Source organism: Malaclemys terrapin, chromosome 1 (assembly GCF_027887155.1).
Source record: "Malaclemys terrapin pileata isolate rMalTer1 chromosome 1, rMalTer1.hap1, whole genome shotgun sequence".
NCBI lineage: Eukaryota > Metazoa > Chordata > Testudines > Emydidae > Malaclemys > Malaclemys terrapin.
The window spans coordinates 156185437-156201982 of record NC_071505.1 but is presented as its reverse complement, the minus strand read 5'-3'; the positions used below and the strand labels follow the sequence as shown (position 1 = coordinate 156201982).

The 16546-nt window shown below is 36.7% G+C and overlaps 1 protein-coding gene across 2 annotated transcripts in view; it reads right to left on the bottom strand.

Moving 5' to 3' along the window:
- Nucleotides 1–439: 439 nt before the first annotated feature.
- Nucleotides 440–16546, bottom strand: part of TBC1D23 (TBC1 domain family member 23) — a 48633-nt gene continuing 32526 nt past the window's right edge. The window contains exons 11-19 of one of the 2 annotated variants that reach the window (XM_054044837.1): nt 15426–15596; nt 13559–13601; nt 12631–12740; nt 11254–11396; nt 9963–10007; nt 7020–7108; nt 5340–5475; nt 3959–4153; nt 440–2209 (exon numbers count right to left, since the gene is read on the bottom strand). In XM_054044837.1, coding sequence (XP_053900812.1) covers nt 2128–2209; nt 3959–4153; nt 5340–5475; nt 7020–7108; nt 9963–10007; nt 11254–11396; nt 12631–12740; nt 13559–13601; nt 15426–15596 — 1014 coding nt within the window. In that variant the 3' untranslated portion in view covers nt 440–2127. The remainder of the gene's footprint in view (nt 2210–3958; nt 4154–5339; nt 5476–7019; nt 7109–9962; nt 10008–11253; nt 11397–12630; nt 12741–13558; nt 13602–15425; nt 15597–16546) is intronic. The other variant, XM_054044846.1, reaches the window with a different exon arrangement.

Below are 16546 nucleotides of genomic sequence, written 5' to 3'. Positions count from 1 at the left end.
ATAACAAATATGACAGAATTAGGAATGCTTTGTAATCAGCTTTTGAATTATTCTACCATTTGTTCATTTATAAACAGCAAAGTTCAAAATATAAGCTCTGATCCCTGCAATGTTGATCACGGTCAGACAATAAAATTAACAGAATTAATTTTAATGATAGGTGAACCATATATTTGTAAGTATATTACTGACAAAATGAAGCTTTGTCTATTTTCTACTGTTATATTTCATTTGACCTATGAAAGTGTTTCAAAATGAAAAGCAAACATAAGTACTTTAAAAAAAATTCATACCAGCTGCCTGTGAACTGTAGCCAACTACTTTTCTCACTTTAAGTATCCCCCCCACCATTAAAAAAAAAAAGTTACTTTTAGAAAAACTATAGTTAGCCCAACAGAAATCAAACAGTGCAAAATTAAATGCCTTCTGTTAGAACAAGTTATTTTCAAATTGTACTGGTTTATTTACAATTGTAGTTATAAACAGTAACACAAACATCTTTACATTAACATTATGAAAAAAAATCTCATTGCTGTAGACGACACAGAGTCAGAGGCTCTTCAGAGGATAGGAAGGGGGGAATGTAATACAACAGCTGCAGGGCAGAACTATAAATACAGGAGCATTGGGCCAGATGCAATTTCATGCAAATACTTTCAATAGTTCAAGATCTATTGGTGTTTATTCAGATATTTAAAAAAAGGGAATTTGTTCCAGAATTAAGGTGCCTTAGCTTGATTCCTACTAAAATAACTTAAAATAGCTGATTTTTATAAAGGTCAGTTTCATTTATTTCCTTATGATACATCAATTTTACATTTTATTAACTGTAAACATTAAGTGGTTTCCACACAGTAGAGCTGATTCCCATAATCGTCATTCCGAAGTTTTTGCTAATTTCAGCATCAGCATGCACAGAAACTATTCCATGGCCATAAGGGCATTCTAGGATTGGTTTGCTAACTTGAGAACCAAATTTAGCTCAAATCTCAAAGCTGCAGATTAGTGAAAGCTATTTTAGATCAAATCTGAAAGCTGCTAGAATAACTGTCAGTTCTCTGGCATTAAAGAATTTAAAATCTTATTCAAAGGAAAAATCCATATGGCCTTGAAGGTAACAAATAGTTATCACAGATATTCAGTGCTTTGACCACTTTGTTTTATTTGCGTGCATTAGTCTTGTTGCAGAACACATCTTCAAGTTAGTACAAATCCATCTGTGCTGAACGGAAGGGCTTTGAAATGACAGACTAAAGAATATATTTTATTAGATATTTCACTTTTGATGGAGGCAGACAACTCACTTTCACCTGGTAATATGTCCTGTGAAGCATGAATTCCAATTTCATTTGCTCAAAAGCACTCACGCATTTGTACTACAATAGTAACACTGCCTCAACCCAGGAAACATTTAATTTGCATAATTACAAAACCATAACCCTGTGGTAAATTTTTCTTATTGTATACAGTTCAGTCTAGTATTTAAAAACAGTCATTTAACCATTTAAATTATTTTACCTGATAGTGTATACTAGATTTAAAAAAAAAAAAAAACAACTTTTTCCCCCTCCACAGTATGGTTTGCATTTTTCAATCACCTGGAGTTTGATTGATTGAATTGGGTTCCAATCATTTTGAGAGGAGTAAGTTGTATTACTGAGCTTTTGTCTCTTCTGTTTACTAACCTAAGGACTGATAACAATACTTGATACTACCAGTAGGCAAAATCAAATTTACAGGCATTAGGCTTTAGACATTTTTGACTTCTAATTCTCAAGTTTACTTACAACACTTCAACTATTTTTCCATACCTGAAAGAGCTGCAATCCCTTCATATAGGTCTACACAACTGAACTGCTACATTAAAGCTGCTTTTAAAAAAACCTGACCTTTATAATAAACAACCTTTGGAAAAAAACAAAATTGTTAAACAAAAAAATAATTGAAATCCTGCTGAGAAATTAATAATTTACCCTATTTTAAGCCTGCTACTCAGGCATACCCATCAGCAAACAGAGATGCTCTCTTAGGTTAGTATTCAGTTGGAAAGCAGTCATTTTGTGTCCACATACAGTATCTTGGTTGACTCTTTTCTTTTTAAACCATTATCTTAAAAGTTTTTTGTTATTAGTTCTCCAACGCGTCCAGAACTTTCATGATCTGTTGTTTTATGGCTTTGGTAGCATCACCTGCATTTGGAATCAAATACCTTTAAAAGAGAAAGGACCATCATTAATACACTGTGCCAACTTTCCATGCCACTCATAAAAACTGATGTCTAAATTCATCCTCTAGCTTAGTCTCAGTAAGATTTGGGAAAAATCCCTTTTTAAAATGTAAAACTTTTGGGTAAATAGTAATATCCTTCGTAGTTGGAATAAAAGAAAATTTTCTTCATGTGAATTCAATGCTGATGAAAAGTATTCAGTTGAGAACCCTGGAGACTGAAGACCTTGATTTATTCATAGAAAGGTACAGAATGGGCAACAGCAGGGCAAGATTTCTCCATACCTTACTCCATCAATGCATACCAATCCTAATCTGGAGAGATTTCTATGGACAAGAGAATAGTTCATTTTCCATGCTTACCATTCAGTTCTTGCTCACTATATGGAAGCTGCTAATGAAGTAGTGAATTAGTGCCATGTGTGGTGGTGTTTTTTGTGGTATGGACAACTTACTGCTGGGAACTGGACCAATACCACCAAATGCATTTCACACAGGACACCCAAACAAGCATCAGGTGATAGTGACTTTTAGTCACTACTGATCTAGGTAAAAAAACCCTTCCAAAACAAGATGCTTCACTGCACATGCTTCTCTCCCAGGGAGAGGATGAGAGAACAACCAACCTGTGACATACGTTAGTCAAGTTACTTAATGCACAATTGGAAGGCGCTTTGTACTAAAGTGATGAATCCAGTATAAAAATTGATATAGAATAGATTTTCACCAGCAATCTTCAGGTTAAAGGCTCTATATCATATTACTTAATTCTCAGCTGTACGATCCCTTAAGGACCAGTTTTTGAAATATATTTATAACTATCAAATGCATGTCTGGTAGAACACAGACTTTACAGATAGCCTTAGGTTAATTGTATTCTGAAGACAATTATTTGGGGTCTGATCCCAAGTCCACTGAAGTCAATAGACTTTGGATCAGACTCTTCATGGTTGGGAAAAATCAGACGTTCAAGAAATCTGGAATCCATTATTTACATCACCAGGTAACGTCTGTTTGTTAATCATGAGCCTTCTTTATTAAAACAAAACAATTCCTTCACCTTAATGCTTTTAAATACTGGACAGACACCCCCCCCTCCCCCCGAGAAACTATACATTGTAGTGGAAAAAAAGAAGCAAGCCCAAAATACTTCTCTTGCTTTGGAGGCTATCCCCTCCCTGCCCTCTCCCAAAATGATAAACCAACATCAAAATCTTAGTGATGAAGAATGTCTGGTACCTTTCCAGATGATACATTTGGGGCTCTTGTAGCAGGATAGAAACTTGCATATAACCTCTTACATGGACCCATTACTAAGAGGACACTTTCCAGTAAAATGGTTACCAAAAGGAGTTATCTCAAAAATAAAGAGCTAACTTAAAAACTATTTCACAGGCATTTATACAGAGGTACGGGTGGAGAAGGAGACATATTTCTCTACATGACTGATCTTACAAATTATTAGACCGATCAGGCTACAATAAGTACTTTTTGTTTTTTCTAAAATCCACAAACTCAATATTCCTTGAGAGACACTGCAGATCTGCTGTGTATCCTGATTCATCTCAGGACATTACAGCTATTAAAAACAAAGTGTTAGCTTTGGGCCTGATACTGGAAGTGCCAAGTGCCTCTGATATCCACTGATATCAAAGGAGGTAGTGGCACACTCTACCTTGCAGGATGAGGCCCTCTGTTTTGTGATCAGTTTGTATTTGAGAAACATTCTTACCTTTCAACTGCCAAAATTTCTATGCCCGAAGTACTGCTGTTTCCATATTTAAAGGTGATTAGTTCTGGGTGTTTCTTCTTGGATGTAATTTTAACTACAGAGTTTAGGGCCTGACGAGACTGTATGTAAGCCAATCCCCTTCGCGATGGAATCTCCCTCAAACAGTACATGTGTGTTGCAGTTACTAAGAGATGACTTTAAAAAGAGAAAGAAATTACCAACAAATGGAGTAAGGGTCAAAGATACAGAAAGTTTAATATTAAAGATAACAGACTATGAGCTAGCTAATACACAGTTTTCAAATTCCAACAGTTTTATATTTATGCAGCATATTTAATTCAGAATTCCTAAACACTTTACAAACTTCTCTCAGAACTGAAATGCAAGCGCTTCTGAAGTCAAACAATAGCACATAGCAAAACCATATAGTTTGTCAATGAACACTGACACGGCACAGTCTCTCAGGAACTAATAGCTAACATGGAGCCAACTCAAAGGTCCTGATCCTGCATCCTACACACATGCATAAGTATTTGCAGCTTTTGGGCTTTATCATCCTAGGTAAAAAATTTTGAAAAGCGTGTTGGTTTTCTTCCTGGATAAGCTTTTCCAGTGATTTAAATGTATAGTTCTTTGGAACTATGATAAAATGCAACAGAGAAACATTGACTGCAGTCTCTGGTCAAATTGTTGGTCACATTCTAGAGTTTTATCTTCCATCAGATTCTTTTTAATAAAAATATAAAATAGTTTTCTGTCTGTCTCTCTAAATAAGAGCAAAACACAACTTTAAGCAACTTAGTGTTTTGAGCAAAGGACATCATGCTTTACACTACAGCCCAAGTTTGTTAAGTCCCTACAGTTATACTCTTTGGGTCAGCTAAGGGACGATGCACTATGCATCAGGCTCCAGTACCTCCTAATGACCAGATAAAAAGGTCACTGCAATTGTGTCCTGATTTAGAGGTAGAAGTGCTTCTGCAATACATTCTTGCATGGATATTGACAAGGACAGAGTGCAGCCACACTTGGATGTTTGGGGCCCCGATACTGAAAATAAACCCAAACTTATTGAGAGTATTTTCTAAACAACTTGTTTTGCAAAGGAGTTAGTACTATTCTTTCTATTGTAATCATAGCAGTAAAATTCTGTACACATGCTGTAGAAATACTCAAGGAGCATATTTGTACAGCACCTAGCATAATGACTAGGGGTCCTAGGCACTGTGACAATACAAATAATAAATACTACAGATCTTAGTTACTTAGTGGCTCAGACACTTATTGATCATTATAGACAATATCCAGACACAATTTACCACCACCACTAGCTTTTTCATATAGCTTTTCATACTCTTAAGAATAGACAGTACTTTAGTACCTAGGAAACATGTGTCCATTTTCTTTCACTTCATTACAGGGGAAATGATGCTTCACATCTGGTTTATTTATCCATGTGTGGATGTTGACTACCTCTTTTCGGTCATCATCCGACATCGAGGAACTATCAATTTCATCTATATGGAAGAGGAAAAATTGACTTTTACACAGACAGAACATTTGACAACTCTTCAATGTTTACAATGTTATTGCTTATTAAAAATAAAAATAAGCAAGTTTCATATCCCAATTAGAACACTGAAGAATTCCAAACACTACGTTTGGTGTAAACCACAAAAGTGCAAGGAGACCATTACCTACTAAATCCAACCATCTTGCATCCACATTTGCGTTCTCACCTCCATTCTTTTAATTACTCCTTTTTCAAAGCTATTTTTGCATGCTCTAGTTAGAATATTTATTTCAAGGCAATTTAGAGTTGTAGCTATGCACATCCACATCTAAAAAGGTAATTTTTTAAGAAGGGACATTGAAGTTAGAAGCCATGGGACAAATTCTGCTCTCAATTACACCGTTGTAAATCCAGTGTAACGGCACTGAAAATAGTTTCACTTTTTTTGTTCTTCTGCACTAGCACAATATATTTGTGCAATGTTGGTTTTTCTCATACTGCAGTATTTGTTTTAAAAAAGAATGTTACATTTAAAAAAATCCAAAAAGCTCATTGTTAAATACATTTTATTAAAAAATACATAAGTACTATAGACAAAGCCTTATTGTGGACCTAAATTACCTGATCATATCCACTGTATACACCCTAGTTGGTAACATCACATCCTCAAATGGAAATGGCAGAAAACTTTCACAAGTTGTTTGCAAATATAAGTGTGGAAAGAGATTTTTCTGGGGTACAAGAACACACTGACAGAATTTACTGAACTGACAGTGGAAAAACTTGGGCCGATCCTGACGGCAGCTATGTGATTACAGCACTCAATGACAATCAGTGATACAGTCAGTACACATCTAAGGAGCATGTAGTCCTGGTTGAACAGCCATTTATGTGAACTATAAACCTTTTGGTTTGTGATTGCAGTGTCCATGCAGAGGAGTTACAGCACAGCACTCTGGTGTGCACTCCTATTGACACACTCCTAGTCCAAACTGCAGAGCAGTATACACACAGCCTAACTGCCAGCCAAGCAGACAACCTAGGATCTGACAATCAAATTGGATTTTTTTCTTCTTGCTCATTATCACCAGTAATAAAAGGTACTGCAGGCCAAAGTGTTTAACCTCAGTGGAGGTTAACAGGGTTGCATGGGTGTAAGTGATGACAGATGTGGGCTTGCAAGACCTTTATAACAATGAGTGAAAAAGAGAATGCAGTTTGACTGTCAGATCCCCAAGGTGAATTTGCAGAGTTGGCAGTTAAAGGGGGAGGGGGGGAAAACCACTCTTCAGGGTAGAGTTTGTCTACTATTCTGTGTTTGTACAATGCCCAGCATAATGGGGCCCTGTCCTTGCTTGATCATTAAGCCCCTCTAATCTGATCAATAGTAAGAATAATTATTTAAAAATATTTTTGTAAATAGAAAATATGTAATTTGAAGTTATTGATAGACAACAGTGGTACCCTGTGACGGTCAAATAGAAAAGAGGTCATGGCATGTGTCTAAATTAAGGGGACTTCAAATAAGAATAGAGTTTCCTACTGTACCAGTATCATATTCTTCTTCGTCTCCAATGCTGAATACCGGTTTTACACCACGGTAGGGTTTTCCCAATCTGTCACTGCTGCTAACATGTCTGTTGGCATGGGAAGAGGGCAGGGGGGAGAGAAAAAAATATTTTCAGATCCAATGGTACAACATTTCCTATAGCAGCATGCAATAGCAAAATGTGACTGTATCTGTGCAACCAGAGAAGAATCCACAGTCTCAAAGTCTACTGCAAGAAAGCTGGGAGTGGCCCAGAAAGCACCAGATTAGTAAAAGCAGATCATGGGGTTATTTGCCAGACTGAACACTTTTAAGCACTGTAACTGAAAACCAGGTAGTCCTGCATCTTACATACAACTTCTAACCGTTCTCTCGAACAGCAAAAACATACTAAAATTCCAAACCACTTAAGGAGGTGCTTTGAAATACCCAGCAGAGCACTCTAGTGTTTGTCTGAATTACATTTTAACATTTTGTATGGCTCTGGAAGGATTGTAAATTGGGGTGGAGGGAAAATATGGAGAATATAAAGGAGTACATTTGACAGTTCGTTGGACTGGCAAGAGGGTCACTCTCGGAGAGATTTTCCCAAAAGGATAACACTGCGTAGATACAAAAAGGAAACAAATCTGCTTCAGTTAAACGTCTATAAAGCTCTGTTCCTGTTTTGAGCCAATATATTGATGCACACTAATTTACGTACATCTATTGAACTGGGTCCAAGAGGGTACCTGTGCCTTTAGTACTATATCGAAGAAAGGTGATATTTATCTATCCGTGAAAGTCTAACAACTTGCTATATCTTCTAGGACTATATGATTAGAAGTTACTGAATGAGAAAGAACATGGAAAAACTAATTGTTAATTGAGGAAAAACAAATATGCTATACAAAAAAAGCAATATAAAAATGTGCTCATTAGTGACTTAAGACAATAAGCATCAATGACACTGACAATCCAAGAGGGCAGTGATTCTATTTTATTATTTAGCTAGACTTTTGTGCATATGGAATTTTAAGAAAAAAGAGAGAATGAGGAAGAAAACTGTAGATTACTGATTTGGTAAGAGGAGGTTATGTTTAATAAGATTATATATTTATAGTGTTAATTGAAATTCATAGCTAGGGTTTAAAAGAGGTCATATTTGCATTAACAGAGTAAGGTTAGCCAAAGCAAAAAAGAAAGGCCTACTATATAAAATTTTGCACCACATTAAACTAGAAATGGGAAATTCTACAGGAATTACTAAATGAGACCAGTTTGTGGTACAGGTATCTCATTTAATCTAATTCCATTCAGTTGATAACCTGCAAAAATCAGACTGTTTTTGCTAGTAAAGACACAATTACCACGACTGAATCAATGAGACAAAAAAGTTTCTTTCCACTTTATACAGCTGGAATTTTAAGAAAAGCCTAGTCTTAGTACATTAATTTATCCTGGGTTCTAACTAGTTAATATTGTCAGTACAGCTTTCCAGGGGGAAAAAAAGATGATTTGAATGTAGAGGAGCAATATTCCTTTAAGGGACAAGTGCAAACTCAATGCAGCAATATTTCCTCATAACAAACAAAAGGCAGGATGGTCTGTCAGTTATAAATCACCCTAAGTACAACACTAAAAAGCTGCAAAGAAACAATTTTATAGTTTAATGTTAATGTTTCCTAAGAGGTTTTTATGTTTGTTTTTTTTAAAGTAGCTTTGTAAATCCTGAAATAACCGTATGTCTCAGTTTTACTGGGACATTTCTGTTTCTTTCCAAGGACTACAAGGATACCCTTAACACTAACTATTGTTTTTGCTCACCCTATACCATCTCCCTTCTCTAGTAATGCTGGGTGACCTAGCATAGCCAGCATGATGTTCCCCCATTCTCAGAGAATGGGCAAATCTACTAGAAAAAAGTGAATCAAAATCCTTAAAAATAAAACTGATATTAAAAAAAAAAAAAATCTATGACTTTTTCAGCACCTACTTCCATACAGCGCAACCTGCCAAGACTCAAATGTGGGATGCAATGTGTGACGAAGGCCCAAAAATTAGGGAGGCCAAAGTATTTTTCGTGCAAAAATGCTGTGGATTCCTTCGTTTTGCATATGTAACTTTTTATAACCACAGTTTCATGATTATTTCTGATGTAAATAATTTTAACATTAAAAGTGAAGGGATACTAAATTTGTGTGGAACACAGTTAACTCTGGGAATGAAATGAGTTGAGATGTATGCCCGTTTTTCTGGCTCTGTTTGCTGGTGTGACCATCTCCATTCTGACCTGCATATTCCATCACCAGAATGTGCTTGGAATACACAGAGAGAGAAGGTGGGTGAGGTAATATTTTTTATTGGACCAACTTCTGTTGGTGAGAGAGAGAAGATTTCCAGCTAACCTGAAGAAGAGTTCTGTGAAAGCTCAAAAGTTGATCCAATAAGATATTACCTCACCCACCGTGCAGTAGTTTTAAATTTGCTGACAAAATTCCAAGAGAACTTTAAGAGTCTTAGACCACCCTGAGCTCTAAAGATACTTTTTGAACAGCTTGTAATACGTCTCCTTTGAAGCTGAAGTCTCTCCTTCTGAAGCTCAAAATCGAAGCCTGCTAAATAAAGGCTTCTGCCGCCTTTCCCTACAACAAATAATTAATGAAATGCAAAACTGAAGTGACTTAATTTAAAAAAAAAAAAGTTTAAAATAAAGAGGAAGGAAACTTAAAGACTGAATAAAAGCCAAGAGAATAAGCAAGCACTGCAAATATAGCCCTTTTCTTCCCCTACCTGCAGAATAGCACTTGAAAAAGTTAACAGTTTGAAACGAAGCATAGCTTTTTAAAGTTGATATATGGAATTTCAGAGATGTCAGTGTGACCAATGCTTAGAAACATTGTGAAGTCATGCTAAAAAGCACAAAGGTGTTTTTAATCCGATTGGTCTACTCATTGGCTTACCGCTCCATGCTTGCTCTGTCTGGCCAGGGAAGATTGAAAGACATTCTATAGCAAATTGGGGCAGAGGACAGAACAAAATAATTACAAAAAATAAAAAACCTAGTATAAAAAAATGAGTGCTCAGCAATTTCCCCCTACATATCCTCAAACCCAACAATATTTCAGCAGACCTAGCCAGGGACCACAGAAAGCTTAGAAGAAATTCTTTTAAAGAGGCATTTCTACATTAGATGTGATTTATGAGCCTTATTTGAATGCTTGGTGCAACAGAAACAAAGGTATTTTTATTACAAGATACTTCTGCCCTAAACCATGCTGTAAGTGGTAATTGCATCATTGCAACAGAGAAACCAAGCTGCAAACAATCCTTTTAGTTGGACTAAAAATTAAGTAGGTGAGGATTTGAGAACCATTGTTCACTATAGCAGCCATCCTGAGCCCCACTAACAGGTAAATATATCTCAGTGCTGTAAAGGACACTCAATAGCATCCGTCTTTCACAACCTTGCAACTATTAAGACTTATAGTAATTTTTAAGAAGAGTTGTAAAATAGGCTACCAAATTTAGACTGATTCACAGTAAATATTTAGAAAACAGATCTTCAACTTTAAATGTACTTTAAAACTAAAACTGTCACAGGAATATTGATTTCACAAGGGGTTCTGTTTTATTGTTGGGAAAACAAGACTCTGAAAACCTCTCTAGCTGAAAGGGGAAGTCTATGCTAGAACTGTGCTTAGAATCCAGGAGTTCATGAATCCCAGTTCTGAGTTCAAGCCATGAAGTCAGGACAAGTACTTTTTATATTTCTCTTTGTTTCAGCTCCTCACCTTTAAGCAAATGCATGTGAAATGAGCAAAACTCTTTAAGATAAAGATTTAGGGTGGGATTTTCAAGAGTATTCAGTGTTGATTTAACTCTGCTCATACTGAAGTCAATGGGAGTCTAACACACACTTTTGAAAAACCCATTCTAAATGCCTTTAATAAGTTTACAACAAAGAAACATGTCTAGTGATATAGTGGCAGTTTACTGGCCTTGGAATTATGAGCCAGCAAACTAGTCACGCTTTAAGACGATGATATATTGCAAATGCTGGTGAAGGAAATTCCAAAAAAGGAGTGGGGGAGGGAAGAGAAGACAAATAAAACACACTCAAAGGCTGATAAACTGAAAGGTATCTTCTCTTGATTCTTATTATTTAGTCTAATCTTCATACTTGCAAAAACATCCAGTTGAAATGGGGAGGCATTCATCACTGATAATCACAATCACATATAAATAACCCACCTGTCCACAGGAGTTGATGTATTTTCAATAAAACTAATAACTTTTTCTTTCACATTCACAGATTTAGTCTTCAAAGCAACAGTCATTTTATTTACCAAGGACTTGACTCCTTTTCCATCACTTGAACCATTAGGAGAATCACCCTGTAAAAGTAAGTGCTCCAAGAGTTAATTGTAACACAACATTTTTACTATCAGTAATTTGTTAAGAATGGAAAGCTACAACATACTGAACATGATCACTTGCTACTGTTCACAGGAAAGTTCTATAGACAATTAATATTGTTTATCATGGAAATAGGATTTAAAAAGAACGGCAGCCATACAGGACTAAAGTAAAGACCATTTAAAAAATAAGCTACCAAGCTCCATTACTTAGAACCATGCTCTGAAAATCCACTGAGAGGAAACAGTTCTAACCACGTAAAAATGTAAATGTATATAAAAATTAAAAGCCATATTCTACCTACCACTAGAAATGGCACAGAAGATTCAGGGAATGTGTTTCTTGGAATATGCCAAGTAAGGAAGGAATTAGAAGTGCCATGAAAGCATGGCTTCCATACCCTATGGATCCCTCAGATGCAGGTATAAAGGAGAATTTAGCCTCCCAGTGCACCATTTCTTGGAGATGGCTGGTCAACCTCATGCTGAAGTCATGTTGCCACTGGTTTTCACTAACCCATTAAACCTGAACAACCTCACTTTCTGAAATAAGTGGCATTAGATATGTAATAGACCTGATGTGGGATTATGAAACAGTTTTGGAAGGACCAGCCACTGACTTGGTAAATAACTGGTTGAGTTCTTCTACACCTTTGGGAAGATTTCTTGAAATTCCAAAAGGATTTCTTATCATCCCATCTTCAGCCTTATGTATTGTATATACCCCCAAAATGAGGAAGATCTAAGAATGGTATCTATTCCATATATTTTATTGAAATGCAACCAATGTGAGATTTCCTCTAAAGATTCTCTCTTCTAAGACAAGATGACCTCAGGCTACTTCCAACAGGATATAAGATAGCTGTATATTTAATTGCAGATTATAACTAAGAACAATTATAATTTGTACCAATACACTCTGCAGGGTAGACTTGAGGTAAGAGAAGGGTACATTCAGGCCATCTAGGACCCATCTTATCTACATCTATTGGACAGAGCAATAAATTATGGCTCAAATCCTTCTATCAGATATGCACAGGTGCCACACAAGCGCAAGAATCTCCACACAGATCCAATTGCAAGATTGGGGCCTAAATTAATCAAAACATGCACTTTGAGTTTATAGAATAGAAAGGCACTACAGAACACACATAAAAATATCACTACTTCTTGTCATTTTCAAATGTACAGCCTGATCTATAAATACACTTACATCAACAGAGGAGTTTATGCTACTTCTTGAGCCTGAGGTACTAGCAATCCAGTGGCCATATCCATTTTCGGGTCCTTCCACATTGATGTCTGCTAAGTGCTGCTGGAGTGCTGTTAGAAAGGGCATTTTTAAAGAAGTTCGGAGCCACATTTGAATGAGTAATTTGATCATGTCTCACTTCAGACTGCTGATGTCAACATTTACTCTAGGTTATTTACAAAAACGCAGATAAGTTCAAATGCTACGCCTGCTACTGCTTTCTCCTTTCAATACTACAGAGCCTCTACACAAACTTTTTGTAATGAAATAAAAGACAGAAAAAAAATTATGTAAAACATAGAAGCACCAGGAAGTAATTGACAGCTTCATTTTTTAACAGACGGAGAGTGTGTCAAAATAGTGCTATTAGTCAAAGTAGAAGCTATTAGGTCCTGATCTTACAATTTAGCACATGAGCGGACCCCTACATTTACGCAGAGCCTCACTAACTTCAATTGTGGCCTACCCATGCATTGTAAATTGCAGCATCGGGAACCTAGTTACTGATGCTTAAGAAAACAAAGTAGTGAAGAATTACAGCACTGTTAACAAGTATTATTAGGAAACATTGTAGTTGTTTTAACATACATAGAAACAACACTAGGGAGGATAAAGCCATTGGGAGGGAAGCTTCCCAGCCATTCATGATTAATTCTGAATTCAGGATACACTGTGACAGTCGTAAAGCTAATCAAGAATGAACATGCAATTGCACAGTGTTCAAACAGCACATGACAAAAAGCTAGTGAATGAACTATGTTTGCCATCCATTTAACTGATTGCCAAACAACTACCAACAGTAATCCCAACAGCATTAAAAAAAAAACACATTCAAAGCTTTGTCAGGCCAAGAGTGAATGTAAAAGGCATTATAAAATCAAAAGCTTACCCATGAATCCGCCTTTGGCAATGCTTACATATTCCTTGTTTTTCTGCAACAAGAAAAACACTGGAAATCATATTTGTGACACTCATGGATTTTCAAATTTAAGGCAGAAAAACAGCGTTCCTACCCCAAGGGTAGGACATATGCTTAGCATACTTTACTGGATAAATTTGAACCAAGGAAGTCTTACTTCTAAAAATTAGAGTGATAAAGTTATGGTCTAATGCCTTATTCCTGCAGAAGCTTATACATGTGCTTACCTTTAATCATTGGAATACTCTTATTGAAACCAATAGGACTACTCATGGAGTAAAATTAAGCATATGTGAGTGTTTACTATTTGGGATACTCAGGCCCTGATTCTGCAGAGAAGCATGCTGCAAGTACCAGATCATACATATTTTTGTTGCTTGCTTTTCGACTTTCCTCCACATCACAAAGTTGCAGTCAGCTCCCTCTTCTTCACTGTAATGCCCCAGTATGTACCATATATGGTTTTCACAGCTATCACAACGCATAACTGACTCCATGAAGGCCAATCATTTTATTTTTACCTAATGGCATGGTTCTGAAAAGCTTTTTAAACAAATGTTTATTACATCTCAGCTTGTGTAAATTCCATCTTCAAGAATCTAAGTCACTCTATAAATTAAAACAATACCTACATTAAAAAAGGGATGGCCCAGAAAAGTCAGCCACACTCACCAACAATGGGGGATGAGGTGGAGGAAAAATCCAAAAAGAAAAGCTGGTATAAAGGGAAGTCAAAATTGTTAAAGTGAACTGACTAATGGAAAAACCTTCCATTTGGCACTCCTCTAAGACACCAAAAGAAATTAAGGTCACTATGTATTCAGATGTAATAGTTTTGGAGAGATGTAGGAGAGAGAACTCATTTCCCTTGGAATTTGATTTCTGAAGATGCCATCAGCTACACTTTGAACTGAATTCATGGCAGACTGCAAAAGGCTGGCATTACTAATGTTCTTTACAGGAGTAAAATTTTGTAATTGTGGCAGCTTCTGAATCAATTAAAAAGAAAATTAAGTACGAGTTAATTACAATCATTTTAGCCAGGATGTAATGAAAGTATGAATGACCGTAGTGAAGCTCACGATGCACAGCTTTTACAGAGAACTGGAGATGGTACAGTTACAGCCATTCTGAAGCATTATTGCAACACAAATTTATAATCCCTAAATGCTATTCCAAACCATATCATTATTCCAAAAAACCCACATCACTTATCTGAATCTCTACAGACTGGCTCCAGGGTAGCTGTGAAATCACAGCACTGGTAGCAATAGCTTTGGAGGATTTCTATGGGGAATCCTCAGGTAAGATACTGCAACTTCAGACTGCATTAAACTTTCCTCCAGAGCTTCTTGAGATATGACTCTAATCCTTATAAGAGCCTAGAAGCAGACTGTAGAGAAGGGACTCTGACAGTGTGGTTCCAGTTAAGCCAGGGATCCTGGAGGGCTAAGTCAGACCGGGTGGAGGCATAACCTCCATATCGATGTCCTTAGCTCTCTGATGGATCCCAGGTATCTTCCCAGGGGAGGAGAAGAAAGAGCATGAGGGAAGGGCAAGAACGAATCTTACCTCGCCGTAGAATAATATGGCGAGAACTGTGCAAGTGCACCCTTGCTGGATTTTCCTGATGCCAAGATCCTCTACTGTGTATTTGTTTAAAGGAAGGCAAGATCTGGGTTGAAGTGAACAACTAATTTTGGTTGTCATTAAATGACTGCTCAAAACCATGTGTAGTTATAAGAACAGTTAATGTGTAAAGAAAGTCTATTTTACCGATATGTGAAAGAACGTAATTTCAGTTGTTCAAACAATAATTCCAATATCCTAGTTGTACCTGTAAAAAGTGTGCCAACACCATGTTCATATACATGTCCTCCTCTTCCCTGCCACTTCCCATGAAACAGAGATGCTCCCCACTAGCTATGGAGCCAGACTCAATGGATTGCTTCTGTGCTTCTAACAAGGATTTTACAGACAGTGCAAACTCTGATGGGTTCTGGAGCATCTAAAGAATAAAAAACAGAATGTTAGCTATTTACTTTGCATACAACTTGTCAGCGCACGCGCGCGCGCACACACTCGCATCAGGGCTCTCATTTATTTGTTATTCACTAAGCACTGTGTGCTCAGCACTTTACAAGGCAAATTAAAGACAGTCTGTGTCCCAGAGGTCATATTAGCTAACAAAGACACATACAGAAGACTTTCTGAGAAAAAAACCCTCAGAATATTTTTGATTTTTATTAACTCAATTTTTATTGACACAGTAGAAAAACTGAATCTTTTTTAAAGGAGGACTTGAATGAAAAGGTGGTAAGGTAGCAAGTTGGAATCAGGAGGATTTTCCATGTTTGTAGGATGATGTACAAAAAGACACAAAAAATAAGAGTTTGAGAAGGACACAAATTGGACAGCGAGGCTGGGCTCTATTTTAGGCATTTCTGAATTGCTTTTACATTGGTACCTGAGGGCTGCTGAGAAGAGCAGAGAGGGGTGAGGGAGATGTGACAAGAGGAGATGAGAGATATAGGGAAAAGCTACTTGTGTAACACCTCATAACTGTCTGAGCTCCTGAAACAAACTGACAAGTTTAAGATATCCAGATGGATGAAAGGGTTCTCAGTACACTTCAAAAGCTAAAATTGTGTTAGCCTCTATACTACAGACCAGAATACATTACAGGTCAGATTTATCATAGCAACAACAACATGAGCAGCCTGTCAAAAAGGGGAAGAAAAGTGGACTTTCCAAACCCAATGACACTTTTCTCCCCCTTCCAGGGGTAGGGGCTTAAGAAGGGACACTTAATTAAGTCCATCAAAAAAAAATTCAGTTTACACAACAGGTTTTAAGAAAAAAAAAAAATTTTTTTTTTTTAATCCAGTTTTCTGGTTGGACTGAATAATGAGGCACAAAGATCTAACAACTTGCTCAAGGTGACACAGCAAGTCAGTA